Source organism: Eleginops maclovinus, chromosome 2 (assembly GCF_036324505.1).
Source record: "Eleginops maclovinus isolate JMC-PN-2008 ecotype Puerto Natales chromosome 2, JC_Emac_rtc_rv5, whole genome shotgun sequence".
NCBI lineage: Eukaryota > Metazoa > Chordata > Actinopteri > Perciformes > Eleginopidae > Eleginops > Eleginops maclovinus.
Genome location: NC_086350.1, coordinates 1,320,367 through 1,338,292, shown reverse-complemented (window position 1 = coordinate 1,338,292; position 17,926 = coordinate 1,320,367). Strand labels below are relative to the sequence as shown.

The 17,926-nt window shown below is 40.3% G+C and overlaps 2 protein-coding genes across 5 annotated transcripts; both read right to left on the bottom strand.

Annotated features, from left to right (window-relative positions):
• Window positions 1-423: 423 nt before the first annotated feature.
• LOC134874791 (troponin I, fast skeletal muscle-like) lies at window positions 424-8,295 on the bottom strand. 3 transcript variants are annotated; one of them, XM_063899006.1, is made up of 7 exons: window positions 6,884-6,911; window positions 5,636-5,668; window positions 3,849-3,888; window positions 3,635-3,763; window positions 2,018-2,107; window positions 1,591-1,764; window positions 424-688 (listed from the first exon to the last, which is right to left on the bottom strand). In XM_063899006.1, the coding sequence occupies exons 2-7, from the start codon at window positions 5,641-5,643 to the stop codon at window positions 614-616; spliced, it is 516 nt and encodes a 171-aa protein (XP_063755076.1). In that variant the 5' UTR covers window positions 5,644-5,668; window positions 6,884-6,911; the 3' UTR covers window positions 424-613. The 3 variants fall into 3 exon arrangements, with proteins under 3 accessions (XP_063755076.1, XP_063755067.1, XP_063755058.1); XM_063898997.1 differs by lacking the exon at window positions 6,884-6,911 and adding an exon at window positions 8,103-8,295 and having other exon boundaries at window positions 425-688; XM_063898988.1 differs by having other exon boundaries at window positions 427-688; window positions 6,880-6,988.
• Window positions 8,296-8,508: 213 nt separating this feature from the next.
• Window positions 8,509-17,505, bottom strand: LOC134874756 (troponin I, fast skeletal muscle-like). 2 transcript variants are annotated; one of them, XM_063898923.1, is made up of 7 exons: window positions 17,430-17,505; window positions 14,929-14,961; window positions 14,796-14,835; window positions 12,755-12,883; window positions 11,488-11,577; window positions 9,853-10,026; window positions 8,509-8,654 (listed from the first exon to the last, which is right to left on the bottom strand). In XM_063898923.1, exons 2-7 carry the CDS (start codon window positions 14,934-14,936, stop codon window positions 8,577-8,579), a joined length of 519 nt encoding a protein of 172 aa, XP_063754993.1. In that variant the 5' UTR covers window positions 14,937-14,961; window positions 17,430-17,505; the 3' UTR covers window positions 8,509-8,576. The 2 variants fall into 2 exon arrangements, with proteins under 2 accessions (XP_063754993.1, XP_063754985.1); XM_063898915.1 differs by having other exon boundaries at window positions 17,264-17,499.
• Between the last annotated feature and the right edge of the window lie 421 nt (window positions 17,506-17,926).

The window sequence follows — 17,926 nt, the reverse complement described above, 5'->3', positions numbered from 1 at the left end:
TCCAAATCCCAATCAATGCTAGGAGATTCATTCGCAATGGGAAAAGCAGTCTGTAGCTCCGAGACGGGACCAAAGATAGCTTTTGAACCCAAATTCATCCGGTGAAACCCCCCGAAACCCCGGCACTTGGTATAAAACCCGTGTCACAGCAGCAACAGAAAGTTTGCTCATCAACTTAGTTTTAGATTTTTGAAGCTAAAGGTCTGTATCTGGCTAACATGCAGCTAAGTACGTTTGCTATCTTTGTTCCCCCCTAGGTGTCTCTTCCGGGACTCCGTAGGTTTTCAAGTTTTCCAAAATCAAAGCAAAGCTTTAAAACCTGAATTCAAGAATGAGGTTGGTGTAGCAAACAGAATGAAGGCGGCTTATTAAGCAGATAAATGTAAGACAAATTAATCCTCATTTCAAAACATTTATTTCTAATGACTTCATGAAAACCTGTACATTTAAGAAATGCTGTTTTTCTGTCAGACATTTTAACTACGTACACGTTGGCGTCACTTGGTGTTGATTCAGTCTGTCGGGGGGCGGAGTTATCACTAAAAAAAGGAAAATGTCTAATCTGTCGGACCTCGGGCCGCACGTCTCCTCCTCACACCTTCGGGAAAACTTCTTAGGAAGTCTCGAACATCTTCTTCCTGTCGGCCTTATCGTCGATGTTCTTACGCCAATCCAGCGCGTCCGTCGACTGCAGAGAACAACAGCTCATCAATACCAAAACATTTGAACTACAAGAGTTACGTGTTAAGTCAATTATGGGCTGATTGACTCACTACGACTATTAATACTTTGCTGTTTTGAAACTGTAAAATGTTCCCGCTGTCGGAAAAATAAAGGATTTCTGATTCCTCTGCTGAGCCCTTTAGAGGAGCCCAATGCCTCGTTTGGGAACCACTGGACTAAATGAACTAACGCATAAAACAAGATGCTACTCTAACAGGAGAACAGCAGTATCGTCTGCGCAACACGGACTTTATAAAGACGATACTTTAGTAGTTTTAATTGATAAGCAATTCTAATGCAAGACTTTTGCCTAAAGTTGAGCGCTGCTTACATTGTGGATTTGGTAATTGAATTAAAGAATCTAAATCCTTATTGAGATGTAACTGGAGAAAACGACCTCATTATAACATCATTCACACCATCGACTCAAAAGTTATGAATATTGTAAATGATTTGTCACAGGAGACATTTCCCTTCTAAGTGTCTTTTAACTATACCTTTAATTCAGCGGCCTGTAATGATTTGCTACCTCTAAAGATAACGTTGCTAACTAGCTAGCTAGCTTACAGCTCCAATCATCACTTCCTGCCTCGTTTGATTTGAGACAAAGCTACCCTGTCGAAATTCACACACTGTATACTGGTGTTGAAAAGGAGCCTCTGTCCATTTCTTTGGGTTAATTGAGCAGTCTGTTTTCATTTGGTACCCCAAACAGTGTAACTAGCTAGCGAACAGTGGAAATTGTTACTTCATGGTCTTCACAGTGAACGACACGCGGCGTACAAAGGAAGTATCTGAACTGAGACACGGCGATGGAAACTGAGAGCTTATTTCGAGCTTCTGTGATCATGCGTGCTCCTTCCTCACCTCCTCCTTGACCTCCTTCTTGACCTGCTTCAGGTTGGCCCTCAGGTCCATGGTCACCTTGTGTTTTCCTCCCAGCAGAGCCTGCAGCATGGCGTCTGCGGACATACGGACCTTCTTCAGGGCGGGCTTCTTCACTCCGGCCAGCTCCACCACCTTCAGCTTCAGGTCGTCAATCTGAGGCAGAGAAACATCTCAACGTGACTTTATATCAAGCTGATGCTAAAGCTACATCTGCTGGAGAAGTGATTTAATACCATGTCAACTTTAGATAGCAGCTGATTTGTTGCTGCTTCTCCATATTTACGGACTAACACTACAGCGGTGGTTCTTGTGGATTACAGAGTTATGATGAGAGGTCACAAGGAGCAGTAAAAAGTGGTACAAGCAACTAAACGACTACAACGCTAGAGAGTTAATCAGCACTGACCTCTAGGTCGCTCTTCTTCACTTTGGCCTCGGAGTCGTACCTCGCCTCATCGATCTTGTCCAGGGCCTGGTGCAGCTTCTTGCACAGTTCCTGACGAGTCACAAAACACACAAACATCACCAATCTGCAAACTGTTCCCCAACGTTTACTGAAGAATGTATACACAAAACACACGTTCATCTACTGAAGCATCCTGCATAGTGAGAGTAAACTACGTCAATCAATAATATCAGCATCAGCATCAGTATCAATATCAGCATCATCATCAGCATCAGCATCAGTATCAATATCAGCATCATCATCAGCATCAATATCAATATCAGCATCAATATCAGCATCAGCATCAGCATCAGCATCAGCATCAGCATCAGTATCAGCATCAGCATCAGCATCAGCATCAGCATCAGCATCAGCATCAGTATCAGCATCAGCATCAGCATCAGCATCAGCATCAGTATCAGCATCAGTATCAGCATCAGCATCAGCATCAGCATCAGCATCAGCATCAGCATCAGCATCAGCATCAGCATCAGCATCAGCATCAGCATCAGTATCAGCATCAGCATCAGTATCAGTATCAGCATCAGCATCATTATTTATTGTAATTCGCCAATTTCAGAAACCTTGTAAAGGACTGCATCATTTCATATAAAAACATCAGCTTCCTTTGAAGGATCTATAGTTCACCTTTCAGTGTGGTATAAGTACTTTAAATGTGGTATTAGTACTTTAAATGTGGTATTAGTACTTTAAATGTGGTATTAGTACTTTAAATGTGATATTAGTACTTTAAATGTGGTATTAGTACTTTAAATGTGATATTAGTACTTCTACAGTGTGGTATTAGTACTTTAAGTGTGGTATTAGTACATCTACAGTGTGGTATTAGTACATCTACAGTGTGGTATTAGTACTTACAGTGTGGTATTAGTACGTTAGGTGTGGTATTAGTACTTACAGTGTGGTATTAGTACGTTAGGTGTGGTATTAGTACTTACAGTGTGGTATTAGTACTTACAGTGTGGTATTAGTACGTTAGGTGTGGTATTAGTACTTACAGTGTGGTATTAGTACGTTAGGTGTGGTATTAGTACTTACAGTGTGGTATTAGTACTTACAGTGTGGTATTAGTACGTTAGGTGTGGTATAAGTACTTTAGGTGTGGTATTAGTACTTACAGTGTGGTATTGGTACTTACAGTGTGGTATTAGTACGTTAGGTGTGGTATTAGTACTTACAGTGTGGTATAAGTACTTTAGGTGTGGTATTAGTACTTACAGTGTGGTATTAGTACTTACAGTGTGGTATTAGTACTTACAGTGTGGTATTGGTACTTACAGTGTGGTATTGGTACTTACAGTGTGGTATTAGTACGTTAGGTGTGGTATTAGTACTTACAGTGTGGTATAAGTACTTTAGGTGTGGTATTAGTACTTACAGTGTGGTATTAGTACTTACAGTGTGGTATTAGTACTTACAGTGTGGTATTAGTACTTACAGTGTGGTATTAGTACTTACAGTGTGGTATTGGTACGTTAGGTGTGGTATTGGTACGTTAGGTGTGGTATATATTATTTCTGCAGGTGTATCAGAGAGGTTATCAGTATTTTGCCTCACCTGCAGGGCGGCCATGTCTCCGCCCAGGTCGGGGGTGGGGCAGTTCTCGGACATGTACGCCTCCTTGGCGGCGATGTTGTCCTTCTTCTCCTGCTCGATCCAGCCGGCGGCGATCTGAAGCATCAGGCTCTGCAGGAGGAGAAGGAAAATAATGTCAGATATCTGAAATAGATCAATGGAAACGAGACGTAACTGAGAAGAAAAGGAGTCTCACCTTCAGATGATGCCTGCGGCTGGACGTCATTTTCTTTCCACTGTGAGACAGAGATCCATCTTTCATTTTCATCATAAAGCATAACGTGAAGGAGTACACTTATTACTAACTGATGCTTCTACCTCCCTGATTGTGTAAGGAAAAGCATTTTTAGCATCTCTCCAAACATTTGAGATCAATGTAATATATTCATATAGATATGAGCCTCTGGAAAAGTGAAGTATCCCATCGTTAGCGTATCCTTTTAAAGATGCCGTTACAGCTTGCATAATAAGGAGTAACATCAGACCTTTACTCTAACATGTAACATCCTTTACCATTACAGCAAAACATTTTCAGTAAAATTGTGAAGAACCATGAATTCTAGAGGAGTCATTTCATTCAACAAAATGCAAACATGTGAACGTTTTAAAAAGTATTAACGGGATAATGAAATGCTTCTTTAAATACCCGAGAATATACATATTAATTATAGCCGCAGCGTGGCTCCGCTCAGACAGCTGCTGTCATCTGAAGCTGCAGGCTGACCTTCAGCTCAACATTCACATGTGCTCACTTCACTTTAAAATGTGAAGACACGTCCCAGAGACGCTTCAGAGGGACGGACACTTCGATTCAACTAATCCAACAGAGTCCCAAAGGAGCAGCTCAGCGTGTACACTGTAGATTAAGAATGACAGAATCTGTGAGGCTTTTTTACGGAAGCGTTTTCAAAGGTTTTAGGAGGATATTCGAGGCTTTTGGGCCCAGATTTGTAGGTCACTTTGATATGATGCAAACATATAGAATAGTAGCTGACTTCATCATCTAAAGTTATGTGGAAAGAGTGAATATTATGGGATTCGGAGCAGGTGTAAGATGCTTTTTTTTGTCAGGCGATTTAAAGCCACCTCTACCCTCTGATGATGATGTCATCACTCTGAACATTCGGCCCCATACACACCCATTATAACATCTGAAACTTCACCAAACTTAAACTGTGATTGTAGGAAAACCGTACCATCTATCTTAAAACCCTTTTAGTCCAATAAAGTCGAGAGTCTCCAGAGATGTTTAAAGTGTGATTCTCGCTTCTAAGTTAAAGTATGCCCGATCAGCATGACCCCAAAGTTGGGTGATTTTGAGCTCTGAGCACGCGTTTTCCCATCCATTCCTGTGGGGGAAAGGTTTGCAGTTTTTGGGGGATTTGCGTGAAAACAGCTAAGTGATTCTCTTTAAAAAGTCATAGCACATCAGTCCCGATCATTGCGCACGATTGGATGTGTTTTTGTACATATCGTAGCAACACATCGGTAATCTGGTGTCCTGCATATTTGGAGAAACTCTGTGAATTGTACACCTTTACAGTGTGTGGTGTTAATCCCTGATAGTAATCCTAAAAGGAGAGACCCCGTGCTGTAACACAATCTGACATTCACACTGGTGCTTAAATCCAAGACTCACTAAGAGATCAGCAGGAATTCATAAAGCTGTAAAATGAATGAAGTGTTAGTTATCATTATATTATTTCAGTTGTATTTATTCTTTACTTTAAGTCAGTATTGCTGTTTGACTTTTTACTCTGTATTTTATATCTTTGAATTAGGTTGCTTGAACTCTACCTGTTTGGCCTTTAAACAAGTCATAAAATGGCCTAAGTATTGCAAATATACAAAAGTAAAGGAATGAAAAACCCAAATAACGACCCAAAAGTTCACCAAATTGTCCAAATTAAAATCCAATTAACATCTCATTCTAATTGAACATCGTTAATTGAAGCCAGGATTAAAGATAAGAGGTGTACTCACTCAGACATGTTGGCTGCTTGTGCTCTTCACACCCTGTTGGGAGACAGAGAACCGTTAAACATGAGCAGACAGGTCACATGACGCTCCGCTCCCCGTTATCAATCAGCCACCTTTGACCTGAAACACGATCTGCTTCCCGATCATGGAAAACCGGCTGCCAGCGAGCACAAACCGGCTAATTTTAAACGGGCGGGGTCACGCTCTTTACCCCCAGCCCTCTGAACACATTCCTGCCGGGAATTCAAAGTTCTCCTCCGCTGCACTAAATGCCTCCAGCTGAGACCCAGAAATGTGGCGCCGAGCACGGGGAGCGAGCCGCTAACACCGGCGCCGCTAATTCAGACATCCTGCAGGCATGCGACGCCGAGGTGTGACCAGAAACGCCTCGGGGAACAATTTAGAGAATCGGGAATCATAAAAGATACCAATAAACGATAACGCCGAGGCTTTGAGGGCTCAAAGAAGAGCCGCTATGAAGCTCAACAGCAGCCAAATTTAGAGACAGTTCATTAAAACATTAAAAACGGTTCATGAATTCACTTTAAATCCTCAGAGGGAACTTTCCTCTTAAAGCTCAATCAGCTTTTTCCAAAATCTAACTTGAGTCACAGCAATCCCAACAACTACAGCCAGAAAAATACCAAATAATTATCATTAAATCCTTCGAAAATAATCGAATTAATTCAACGTTCAATAACAATCCACCATATGCCTTATTTTAAGTTTTTCAAGAACTTCCCAAGGAGAGAGAAACATGTAACTGGGTACTGATTGTAAGGAGTGTTCAATTAGTGCATATCCAATTCTTAATTTCAAAATAAAAGCCTGCAAACATGCAATTTCCACACTGACAAGCAAACAAATCAACATATAAGCTGATAAATAGTTTCCAATTATACATGAATCTACATTTTGTATTTCTAAACAAAACGTTTCCTCTAAGGAACTTTTTTTCACAAAATTAATCTCATTTTTGAGCAACGATGTTCAACATCCAACCCCTCAGAAGTAACATTATTTGAAACCCCCAACACAACACGTATAACAGGCTTCACTATGAGCTGATGTCCCCGATAAAACCCTGCCGAACCAGACTCAAAGATCCCTCTATCAGTCCAAACTTTAACCTGAAAGGTCCCGTTATATCCGTTAAATCCGGTAACTGTGCGGCCACACCTGCAGCAGCACCTGTGAAAGCCCCTGAAGCCCCTTAAATCCCACCTGCTGCCCACAGACCGGCTCACCTACTGTCGTGGAGGAGGAAGACGAAGGGGGGGACAGGCTGCCAAGTCCCGAACAGTACGGATTAAACAGGGTATATAGGGTGTGAGGTGCCGACTCAGCAGACCCCAGCCCTCTTTATGGTAGCGGAGCACCTTCAGACCAATGAATGCAGCCCCCACAAATACCTCCCATACTCCCAGACTCCCCAGGATCCTCAAGAATTTGTCTCCTCCCTGTTTCCCCCACCTATAGGACGGGTGAGCAGCGGGGGGACAATTGTTACCGGGGGGAGGGTACTCAGTAGAGGAAATGTAGTGAAAAGAGTCTAGAAAAACAGATCAGGTAACAGAACTCAGGAAAGAAGTATCACCTGCAGAAACGTACTTTCCTTTAACCAGAACCGGTCTTTTTGATCACTCGGCAGAACGGCACCGCTGAAGTTTATTATTAAGATCAAAATAAAAAATTATACCAATCAAAGTTTATTAAAGATACTAAGAAGAGAAAACAGAGAATATAATGAATGTTTTTGCAGCGATATAAAATAAAGATATAGAAATAATAACTTGAACAGTTTAAATGCCTCAAAAAGACTAAAGGAGTATTATCTATTATCATCATTAACTATATAGAATATATACTTTCTTTAAATCAGATTACTTCCTAACTTTGAATAATTAAGGTAAAAGCAGAAGTCTTCAAAAGCACTTCATTACAGAAGCATTATCTGCAGACTCAGATCAGTTTGAACTCATTTTAGAAGGAAAGTACTTTGTTATTGTGACTTTAAAAGCTCTGGATACTTAGCTTCAAAGATCTGACCAAATATTGGAGCAAAAGGAAAGACCTTGTTTCGTCGATATCTTAGAAATAAAATATCTAAATAACTCAAAAGACATTAAAGCGAAAACTGGACGTTTGACATTTTTCCATTCAGGGTAAAATAGATGTTTTCTCCCTAAAACGTTTAAACATTGTTTAACTTTTGGAACTGCAAACCAACTTCATTCATTCTTTTGGAGATGCAACACTTTTCCCATTTATTAGATCCCAAATTTGCTCCAAAAACAGCGTTTGGTTCATTTCTTTTGATGGATGTGCTGCAGCTCACGGTGGAATATGTGTGATGCTGTGATATAATGAGGATGATTTGCAGTCGTCCAGGGGACACACACAGCTTCACACACCAGAGTCATGCAGAAACCCCCCACAAAGTGCAGTAAGAACAGGAGAAGGGACTCACCCGCTGTAGAGCTTCTTCTTTGATCGCGGTGAAGAGGTAGGACTGAGATTTTGATGAAAATATTGGCATCATTTTGTGGCAGGAAAAGAGATGATGTGCAGAGAGGAGGGGGGTGGGGGGGGGAGGCTCTCTGCTGACATCTGCTGCTCCACCGTCAACACAACACCTTACTCCTGATTAACGGCTGTGCCAACTTCATATTTACCAGTTTGAATTAAAGATAAAGAGGCTTAGAAAAAGCTTCGTCTGATTTAGAATTAGCCTCTTGTTCTACGTGAGACTCCCAGCCCCAACACCTATTAAATAAACCCCCCGTAAGGAGAGTTAAAGAAACCCCCACTACCTCCCAAACTGTGTAAAAAACTGCAGTGTGACAGCATTGCCTTCTTCCAAAAATAATTTAATGGCATAGGTTAGTTTTTGCACGGAACAGCGGAGATGTAACAACGATGGTAGCACAGGAGGTGAAAGTCTTTAGGAAGTCTCGAACATCTTCTTCCTGTCGGCTTTGTCCTCGATGTTTTGACGCCAGTCGCCCACCGCCGCACTCGCCTGCAGGACGGAGAACACACAGAGATGCAGGAAGTGTGTAACGACAAGGACTGATCATGGATATGTACATACAGATACAGAGCCGGAAATACATGTCTGTGTGGTTTAACAAGGATGGTGTGTGCATCATTTCATTTATTCTGGCAACATTTGAAGTGAAAATGCAATGTTTTCTGACCTCAAATAGTGCCACGACACATTTCAATTAATAAAAGTGCAACTACCTCGCACACTCGTTTATATTTCAGTGGTAGAAGGCTGGTTTTTAGTAGTGTATTCTTACTTATTCTGTATATTAACCCTCTGTATTCTTCTGATACTCTTCAGATATCCTTCTAAAGTAATCATATATTTATTTACATTTTAATTATGTTTATATGATGCAAATACTGCCAACTCTAAGGAGCTATTGATAGAAAAGCTTCTGGGGCTTTTATTTTGAAAAACAAGCCACTCTGAGCTTCCTTATTATAATGTTAGTCTTTGGGCTTTTATTTTGAAAGAACACATATTTCTAAGAATCCTTTAAGTATACAGTTGGTTTATGGGGCTTTTATTTTGAAAAACAAGCCACTCTGGGAGGTCCCTTTCAGTACACTGTTCATCTCTGGGCTTTTATTTTGAAAAAACACATTTTCCTAAGCTTCCTGTCAGCACAAGGTTAGGTAATGGGCCTGCTTTTATTTTGAAAAACCTACATCTACCAGGAAACGTTCTACTTTTCTAATCGTAAATAGGGTTTGTACAGCGAATATTATGGGATGTACAGCAGGTTTCAGATATTGCTCTTCACTCACGCTGAACATTCCGTCCCATACACACACATTAAAAGATCTGACGCTTTCACAAAACGTAAACAGCTTTTTGGGATAACCGTGCTTACTATCTAAGAACCCTTTTAATCCAGTAAAGTCCAGAGTCTCCAGAACCAGTTACAGTTCTTGTTTCTACGTTAAAGTATGATCAATTGGTATGACCTCAAAGTTGGTGTATTTTCAGCTCTGATTTCCCATTCGTCTCTATGGGGAACAGATCGTAGCGCTGCACGATTCTGAAGGAAACGGCTAGAAATGTCTTAAGCAAACCATTCAATCTGGCCTTTGTGTTGGGCTCTGCCACACACACATCACACAGCTGAATGTTATCCAAACACACAGCTATTTAAACCAGTCAAACTGATCCTGTCCGTGATCCTCACCTCCTCCTTGACCTCCTTCTTGACCTGCTTCAGGTTGGCCCTCAGGTCCATGGTCACCTTGTGTTTTCCTCCCAGCAGAGCCTGCAGCATGCTGTCTGCGGACATACGGACCTTCTTCAGGGCGGGCTTCTTCACTCCGGCCAGCTCCACCACCTTCAGCTTCAGGTCGTCAATCTGCACAAACACAAACACAAACACAAACACAAACACGGAGTCACGGTTACTACCGGGGCTGAAGAGCGGTCGTCCACCAGTCTGATGCTCGGTGGATAACACTAGGGTTTACTAACTTCCTGTTGGAGGGTTTACTAACTTCCTGTTGGAGGGTTTACTAACTTCCTGTTGGAGGGTTTAGTAACTTCCTGTTGGAGGGTTTACTAACTTCCTGTTGGAGGGTTCACTAACTTCCTGTTGGAGGGTTCACTAGCTTCCTGTTGGAGGGTTCACTAACTTCCTGTTGGAGGGTTCCTGTTGGAGGGTTCACTAACTTCCTGTTGGAGGGTTCACTAACTTCCTGTTGGAGGGTTTACTAACTTCCTGTTGGAGGGTTCACTAACTTCCTGTTGGAGGGTTCATTAACTTCCTGTTGGAGGGTTCATTAACTTCCTGTTGGAGGGTTTACTAACTTCCTGTTGGAGGGTTCACTAACTTCCTGTTGGAGGGTTAATTAACTTCCTGTTGGAGGGTTCACTAACTTCCTGTTGGAGGGTTCACTAACTTCCTGTTGGAGGGTTCATTAACTTCCTGTTGGAGGGTTTACTAACTTCCTGTTGGAGGGTTCACTAACTTCCTGTTGGAGGGTTTACTAACTTCCTGTTGGAGGGTTCACTAACTTCCTGTTGGAGGGTTTACTAACTTCCTGTTGGAGGGTTCAGTAACTTCCAGTTGGAGGGTTCACTAACTTCCTGTTGGAGGGTTCATTAACTTCCTGTTGGAGGGTTCATTAACTTCCTGTTGGAGGGTTTACTAACTTCCTGTTGGAGGGTTCATTAACTTCCTGTTGGAGGGTTTAGTAACTTCCTGTTGGAGGGTTCAGTAACTTCCTGTTGGAGGGTTTACTAACTTCCTGTTGGAGGGTTCAGTAACTTCCAGTTGGAGGGTTCACTAACTTCCTGTTGGAGGGTTCATTAACTTCCTGTTGGAGGGTTCATTAACTTCCTGTTGGAGGGTTCATTAACTTCCTGTTGGAGGGTTCACTAACTTCCTGTTGGAGGGTTCATTAACTTCCTGTTGGAGGGTTCACTAACTTCCTGTTGGAGGGTTCATTAACTTCCTGTTGGAGGGTTCATTAACTTCCTGTTGGAGGGTTCATTAACTTCCTGTTGGAGGGTTCATTAACTTCCTGTTGGAGGGTTCATTAACTTCCTGTTGGAGGGTTTACTAACTTCCTGTTGGAGGGTTCATTAACTTCCTGTTGGAGGGTTCACTAACTTCCTGTTGGAGGGTTCATTAACTTCCTGTTGGAGGGTTCACTAACTTCCTGTTGGAGGGTTCATTAACTTCCTGTTGGAGGGTTCACTAACTTCCTGTTGGAGGGTTCACTAACTTCCTGTTTGAACTTCCTCTCCCCTGATTACTGAAGCAGGATTGCATTAATTAAACCTGAATGCTCAGAGTGATAATTTAAGGGTTCACCTCTTTGTCGCTCTTCTTCACTTTGGCCTCAGAATCGTATCTTTCCTCATCGATCTTGTCCAGGGCCTGGTGCAGCTTCTTGCAGATTTCCTGTGAAAAGATTTCAAGACGTTGTCGTCATATGAGTACAACAGCTGGGTTTACAGACTGGTTAGCTATTCTCTGACATGTTATCAGTCAGGGTTTTATTTTCTGCACTGATGTTCAGCCTCTAGATGTGATGGAGATTTTAGTGTAGGGAATTTCTTTGATCCAAGACTTCTCCTCAGACTTTGAGAAACTTGGAAAGACATCTCTGGCTTTTTTACAGAGCAAATGACTAATTGACGATCTGAAATGCCTTGAATACAGGTTTCAGCCTCTAAATACTGCATGCACTGCTTTTCTCTGTGTTATATCATATGAAAGTACATATTAGGGGAGTTTTGGAGGGACTTTGATTGACCTGTTTTACTATCTTGTGAGATTATATACACCAAAGGACTATTAGTTAAATCATTTGTCTTCCAAAAATGTCAATCAATTATCTGAATCATATCACAGTGAATATTTTTGACGATTTGAGACATTACTTCCTTTTTTATGACATTTTATGAGTTAGTTTTCATGCAGAAATGCTGCTTTCAGCCTCTCAGGTCCTGCTTTTCTCTGCCTTTATTATATTAAAGTTAATATCTCAGACATTCAAGACATAACATCCGTCTTTAAGAAAATTAAATGGACATTTTTCACCTTTTTACAGCATTTTGTTGAACAAATAAACCACTTTTCTGTCTTTTATACCAAATTAAAGTTAATATCTTTGACAAAACAAGGTATTAAAAGACATCGCATTGGATTTTGAAAAACCGGATTGGCATTTTTCCCGTGTTATGGAGAAAACCACGAATTGTTAAAGCTATTTTTCCGTGCAAAATATCAGAGAATGTTTATATTGAATTAAAGTGAATATATTTGGGTATTTAGTCTCTCAAATATATGGATATGCTGCCTTTCTCTGATTTCTATCACATTACATTGAATAAGGTTGGCTGTTGGACTGGAAGGAGACATCCCATTGGACTTTGAGAAACTTGGAGGGATATATTTGACTATTTATTGGCATTTTTTACACCAAACTTCAGTTTTTCATGCAGATTACAGGAAATGCAGTGTGCCGCTTCTCTTATCTGTACTATATTTCCTGCTCTTCTTTGTTTGACATCATTTTAAAGAGAATATCTTTGGGATTTTGGGCTGACAAAACAAGACATCGCCCTGGGCCTACCATAAGAGCCGCCTGGTCTCCGCTCAGGTCGGGCTTGGCGGCATTCTCGGCCAGGTAAGCCGCTTTGGTCGCAACGATCTCTGCGGTTTCCTCCTCGATCCACTGAGCAGCGATGGACAGGATCAAACTCTGCAGGGCGGAGACACGGAGAAGGTTAATACATCATTACTGTATACCAATATCTGTAGACAGAGGTACATGGTGTACTTTTACTCCACTACATGTGTTTAATACCTTTAGTTGCTAGGCAGATTAGGATTACATATAATGACCCTTAAATCAGACTGTAGTTCACCTGCAGTAAATCCAGCAGCTACCCTGCAGTATACAAAGCATTCAAACTAGCTGCACCTTTACCAGCTCTGAGAACACTTTGATGATCAATCATTATAAAACATATCAGAGATATTATTCTGAAATGGACCAATCAGACAATGACTACTTTTACTGTCGCTACTTTAAGTACATTTAGAGGAGAGTACTTTCTACTTTCACTGGAGGAACATTTAGAATACTTTCACTGTGACAGAGTATTCCTACACTCTGGTACTTCTACTTTACTCAAGTACAAGACCTGAGTACTTCTACTTTACTCAAGTACAAGACCTGAGTACTTCTACTTTAATCAAGAACAAGACCTGAGTACTTCTACTTTTCTCAAGTACAAGATCTGAGTACTTCTACTTTACTCAAGTACAAGACCTGAGTACTTCTACTTTACTCAAGTACAAGATCTGAGTACTTCTACTTTACTCAAGTACAAGATCTGAGTACTTCTACTTTCACTGGAGGAACATTTAGAATACTTTCACTGTGACAGAGTATTCCTACACTCTGGTACTTCTACTTTACTCAAGTACAAGACCTGAGTACTTCTACTTTTACTCAAGTACAAGATCTGAGTACTTCTACTTTACTCAAGTACAAGATCTGAGTACTTCTACTTTACTCAAGTACAAGACCTGAGTACTTCTACTTTACTCAAGTACAAGATCTGAGTACTTCTACTTTACTCAAGTACAAGATCTGAGTACTTCTACTTTACTCAAGTACAAGACCTGAGTACTTCTACTTTACTCAAGTACAAGATCTGAGTACTTCTACTTTACTTAAGTACAAGACCTGAGTACTTCTACTTTACTCAAGTACAAGACCTGAGTACTTCTACTTTACTCAAGTACAAGATCTGAGTACTTCTACTTTACTCAAGAACAAGATCTGAGTACTTCTACTTTACTCAAGTACAAGATCTGAGTACTTCTACTTTACTCAAGTACAAGACCTGAGTACTTCTACTTTACTCAAGTACAAGATCTGAGTACTTCTACTTTACTCAAGTACAAGATCTGAGTACTTCTACTTTACTCAAGTACAAGATCTGAGTACTTCTACTTTACTCAAGTACAAGATCTGAGTACTTCTACTTTACTCAAGTACAAGACCTGAGTACTTCTACTTTACTCAAGTACAAGATCTGAGTACTTCTACTTTACTCAAGTACAAGATCTGAGTACTTCTACTTTACTCAAGTACAAGATCTGAGTACTTCTACTTTACTCAAGTACAAGACCTGAGTACTTCTACTTTACTCAAGTACAAGACCTGAGTACTTCTACTTTACTCAAGTACAAGACCTGAGTACTTCTACTTTACTCAAGTACAAGATCTGAGTACTTCTAAAAAAGTTGAGTTTTCTCCGCTTTATGTTTCTGTTGTTTTCTTTCTCTAATTAAATCCCGTCTCAAACTCATATTTTTATTTAGCTTTGGACATTTAAAGTGAGAGCAGTTTGTGGCCTCAATATATTTTAATCTCTTACATTTTGGATCAATACATTGGAATATTTAGCAGGAGAAAATAATATCACACTTAAATAGAAAATAGGATAAAAATATAATCACCACCAGGATGTATTTATTCATTCAAATGAAACAAAAACCAGTGATATGAAAAATATAGAATTCATTTCTTAATCAGATAATCATCTGATTTAATTTCTGGTAAATATCAAATCGTATAAATGCAATCAGTCAGGTGTTACCTTGAGATGATGCCTGCGGCTCGATGTCATCTTCTTTCCCCTTTGATTAATAAATGAAACACAAATCAGTTTTCCAAATAAATGTTGAAGAAGGTAACAACAGTACAGGTTAAACACTCAGAGGTTTACTCACTCAGACATCTTGGCTTCTTTTTAGTTTCAAACTCTGTGAATGATCAGAAAACCGTCAGTGATATAAATACAAAACCATCAAAACAGAATACAGGATTCATCTAAATCTAAACGAGAGTCCCCTCTCCTGGAGTTCCATAGGTTTTAATGCATGTAAATGGTCTGCAGAGGCTGAAATCCCTGAGTTTCTCAAATGATGGGCTGTCAAAGGATAAAATATTGGTCTTTTAAATAAAACCTCAGTGTCAAAGCCGCGGGTCTGGGGGCCACGTCAGCATTTCCGTGAGGGGTCACGTCTAATCCTGGCCCGTGTCAAAGGTCGGCGTTGACATTTATGAGGATTTATTTACGAGCAGTAACAGGAGTGCTAACATTCAGCGTCCGTGTAATCGTAAATAAAGGGAATTCCAGCGCCTCGCACCAAACCCGGCTCAGAAAAACAGCGCTCTGATTTCATCCGCCCTAACACACAGCTGCTGTTTACTGAACACACTCTTAACCGTTAAAGGCAGAAAAAACAGTCGATCAAAAGTAAAGTAAGAGGACACACGTATGAGGATAAACCCTTGTTTTTAAAAGATGCAGAAAATCTCATTTAGTTTCACCTGGATTGTTTAATTGTGCAATTAGTCGCTCCTTGAAGTTCCTCTTTAGAAAATCTGCTGTATTTATTTTTATGCAGAAATTGTTACAAATGCTGGAGATGAATTCGAGACATTTTAAAGACTTTTCGATTTGAATGATTTAATATATCTGACCTGCAAGGCTGTTTTCTCTATTGTTCTGCATCATTTGTATTTATTAAGTGTTTTTAATCCCAATAATGAAGATGGTAATGAGAGCCTTTTTATATAGATGTTTTAAAGGATGTTTGGATGTTTGGAAACTCCTTCTGATAATTCATTTGAATTATTTATTATATCCAACCTGCAGGAATATGAGTCTCTCCTAAATCCTTCTTAAACACATTTTTCTGTATATTTTTTGGGTCTGAATTCCCTTTAAAACATAAGGTTTATTTCAGTGTATTTATGATTGATTTTAACGGCTTTTCAGACGTGCATTTCCTTTATTTCGGACTGTTATTATATCGTGTTGTCTTCTACTTTAATACTCATGGCAATGCAGAGCGAGACGATTCAACGTTTTCCATGTTTTATGGATCTGTTTAAAAAGATGCGTCTGCCGTAACTGATATTCAGCTATTTTAAAGGTCATATGCAACATGAAAAAGGAAAATGTGGACATGATGAAGGATAGCGAGGAGGATGCCTTAAGAAAAGAGGAGGGGGGGTCTGGACCCTGTTAGCATCTCGTTTAGCAATGAGAGGAACTTGACATTTAGAAGAAGCCCTCAGAATGGTGGAGTTTGAGAGACGCTGATTTACGGCCCTGCTATCTGATATCTAAGTTACATCTCAAAAGGTCATCGGTAATATGAGACGGGGAAAAAATGAGACGTGCAGGAGCCGGACAATTTGTCTAAATGCTGCAAGATTTTGAATCGAGCAGCAGAGAGATAAAACGACTTCTCCACGAGACGCAGGCGAGGTTTCACTCGGAGAGACTCATTTAGGGGATGAAGGGGACAGAACGTTTTAAATTAAGGGACAAATGTAATCTACAAAATACAGGAAAGTCATCAATTTAGACCGAACGAATCTCCTAATCTGCAACACACTCCTTTTCTATATATAAATATAGATGTTGGTTTTGATGAGCTTTGTGGAAGATGTGCACACACGAGCAACGCTACGGTCAAAGAAAATCCATTGGAAAAATATTTACATGAGCCACATTTAAAAAATCGATGGAAATATTTGTAAAAAATGAAAGAAGAAGAACTTCACTTAAGAAATAAAATCATACAAATATTCTTTGGAGGAAAATCCCAAATTAAAGCCGAATGAATCTTCAGTTTTGACATTTCAAAAAGTCGGTTTTTCTAGATTACAAAAGTCTTTTGTGAATTTCCGCTCAAAACACAACTGTTTGAGATCAAAAAAGGAAATCAATGCACATTTATGTCCTTACCTATAAGAATGAAGTACTTTAAGAGCACACAAATCCTGTTCAGTGTGCACTAAAGGCCTGCTAAGACATTTCTTAAAGACACATTCTCACCTCCCTACATCGGAGGGATGCACGTTCTCATATCTTCAGAAGTGTAAAGCAGGATTAGATCTTAAACATCCACAGAAGATAACACTATTCCCTGCAGCTGTCCCACTGATACCACATTATAAATCATTGATGTGCATGTTATCAATTAAAGCGTTCCCCCACAGCATCCCAGTGATTTCAGCCTCTAATCCCACACAGAGAGAGTTCCTCACCCACAAAGCGACGAGAGGCAGTGCACAGCGACGTGGAGGACACAGAGGGAGTCACGGACTAAAAAAAAGAGAAATCTGGGGGGGTATATATGTGCCGGGACGGGGATTCGGAGGTTCCTCTTTTATGGTGTTGAGGAACTTTGGGACCAATGAGCTCCTGAAATACCTTCATCCTCTGACCGGCGGGTCGTAAATCTACATCAGGAGGCTTTTTCTCAGACCTCATGGGGACAGAAGAGGGCTGACGAGTGGAGAAGAGAAGGAATCAGTAAACATGGGAGATAATAATGGTGTTGGGTGATCAATAGATGCATCTTCACTGTGATTGTTTAATCCCTGCAGTGAGTCAGAGGAACACAACGTGCTCTCTGTTCTGGCCCTCACTGTCTGAGGAAATCTGACCTGAAACCTTTTCTCCTTCAAAGCTTTGTTTTGGTATTACTCCTGGATTCTTTTAAACCACAAAAGTGTTGAGTCATTTTTGAAAGATCTTTGTGAACCTTTTCTATTAGCTTTTTAAAACGAGTTTTGGAAAATGTTGGCAGGAAGAAAAGGGACAGATTTTTAAAGATTCATTGAAAAAAGTTGGACGTTTTCTCAATCATTTTTGGATAAATACAAACATTATTTTTATGTATTATTATTTCTGACCTGCAAGATTTA